Below are 484 nucleotides of genomic sequence, written 5' to 3'. Positions count from 1 at the left end.
TGTCCCCATCAAGTCACCGCTGGGCTGACCGTGGCTTCACCAAAGGCAGGTACAGCGCCGACTCCAGGGTCGTGCACTTCGTGAAGGCCAAGAGTGTCGGGCTGCGGCTGGCCGGCGGGAACGACGTGGGCATCTTTGTGTCGAGTGTGCAGGAGGGGAGCCCGGCCGACAACCAGGGCATCCGGGAAGGGGACCAGATCCTGCAGGTACCCGGGTCTGGGAACAGCTCCGACTGCTTCTGCACCTGGACTGGCCCCATCCCTCTTGGGTCTGATACCCCCCAGGGTTTGGTTTTCTCCTGCTGGGCATCGTTTTGGGTCAGTGCGGGTGCCCATGGCCCATACCCATTGGGCTGGGTCTGCGGGCACTGCCCGAGGGGATGGTCCTGTCTCCAGCACTATGCTAACACCCAACAGGGTCCAGGCACCACCTCAGCTGGCCCAGAGGCCCTCCCCAGGGTTACTAGGCTTGTGGCAGGGGCGTG

General features: G+C 64.5%; 1 protein-coding gene across 1 annotated transcript in view; it reads left to right on the top strand.

Annotated features, from left to right (window-relative positions):
• Window positions 1-484, top strand: part of TJP3 (tight junction protein 3) — a gene marked incomplete at its 5' end in the record, with an annotated part of 7434 nt that overhangs the window by 3320 nt on the left and 3630 nt on the right. Inside the window, 1 exon segment of the mRNA XM_009575000.1 lies at window positions 50-206. Within this exon segment, the coding sequence (XP_009573295.1) occupies window positions 50-206 (157 nt within the window).

The sequence above is a fragment of the Fulmarus glacialis genome, unplaced genomic scaffold, assembly GCF_000690835.1.
Source record: "Fulmarus glacialis isolate BGI_N327 unplaced genomic scaffold, ASM69083v1 scaffold19550, whole genome shotgun sequence".
Lineage (NCBI taxonomy): Eukaryota > Metazoa > Chordata > Aves > Procellariiformes > Procellariidae > Fulmarus > Fulmarus glacialis.
Note: the sequence above shows the minus strand (reverse complement) of the source record. Positions and strands in the feature narration are given on the sequence as shown.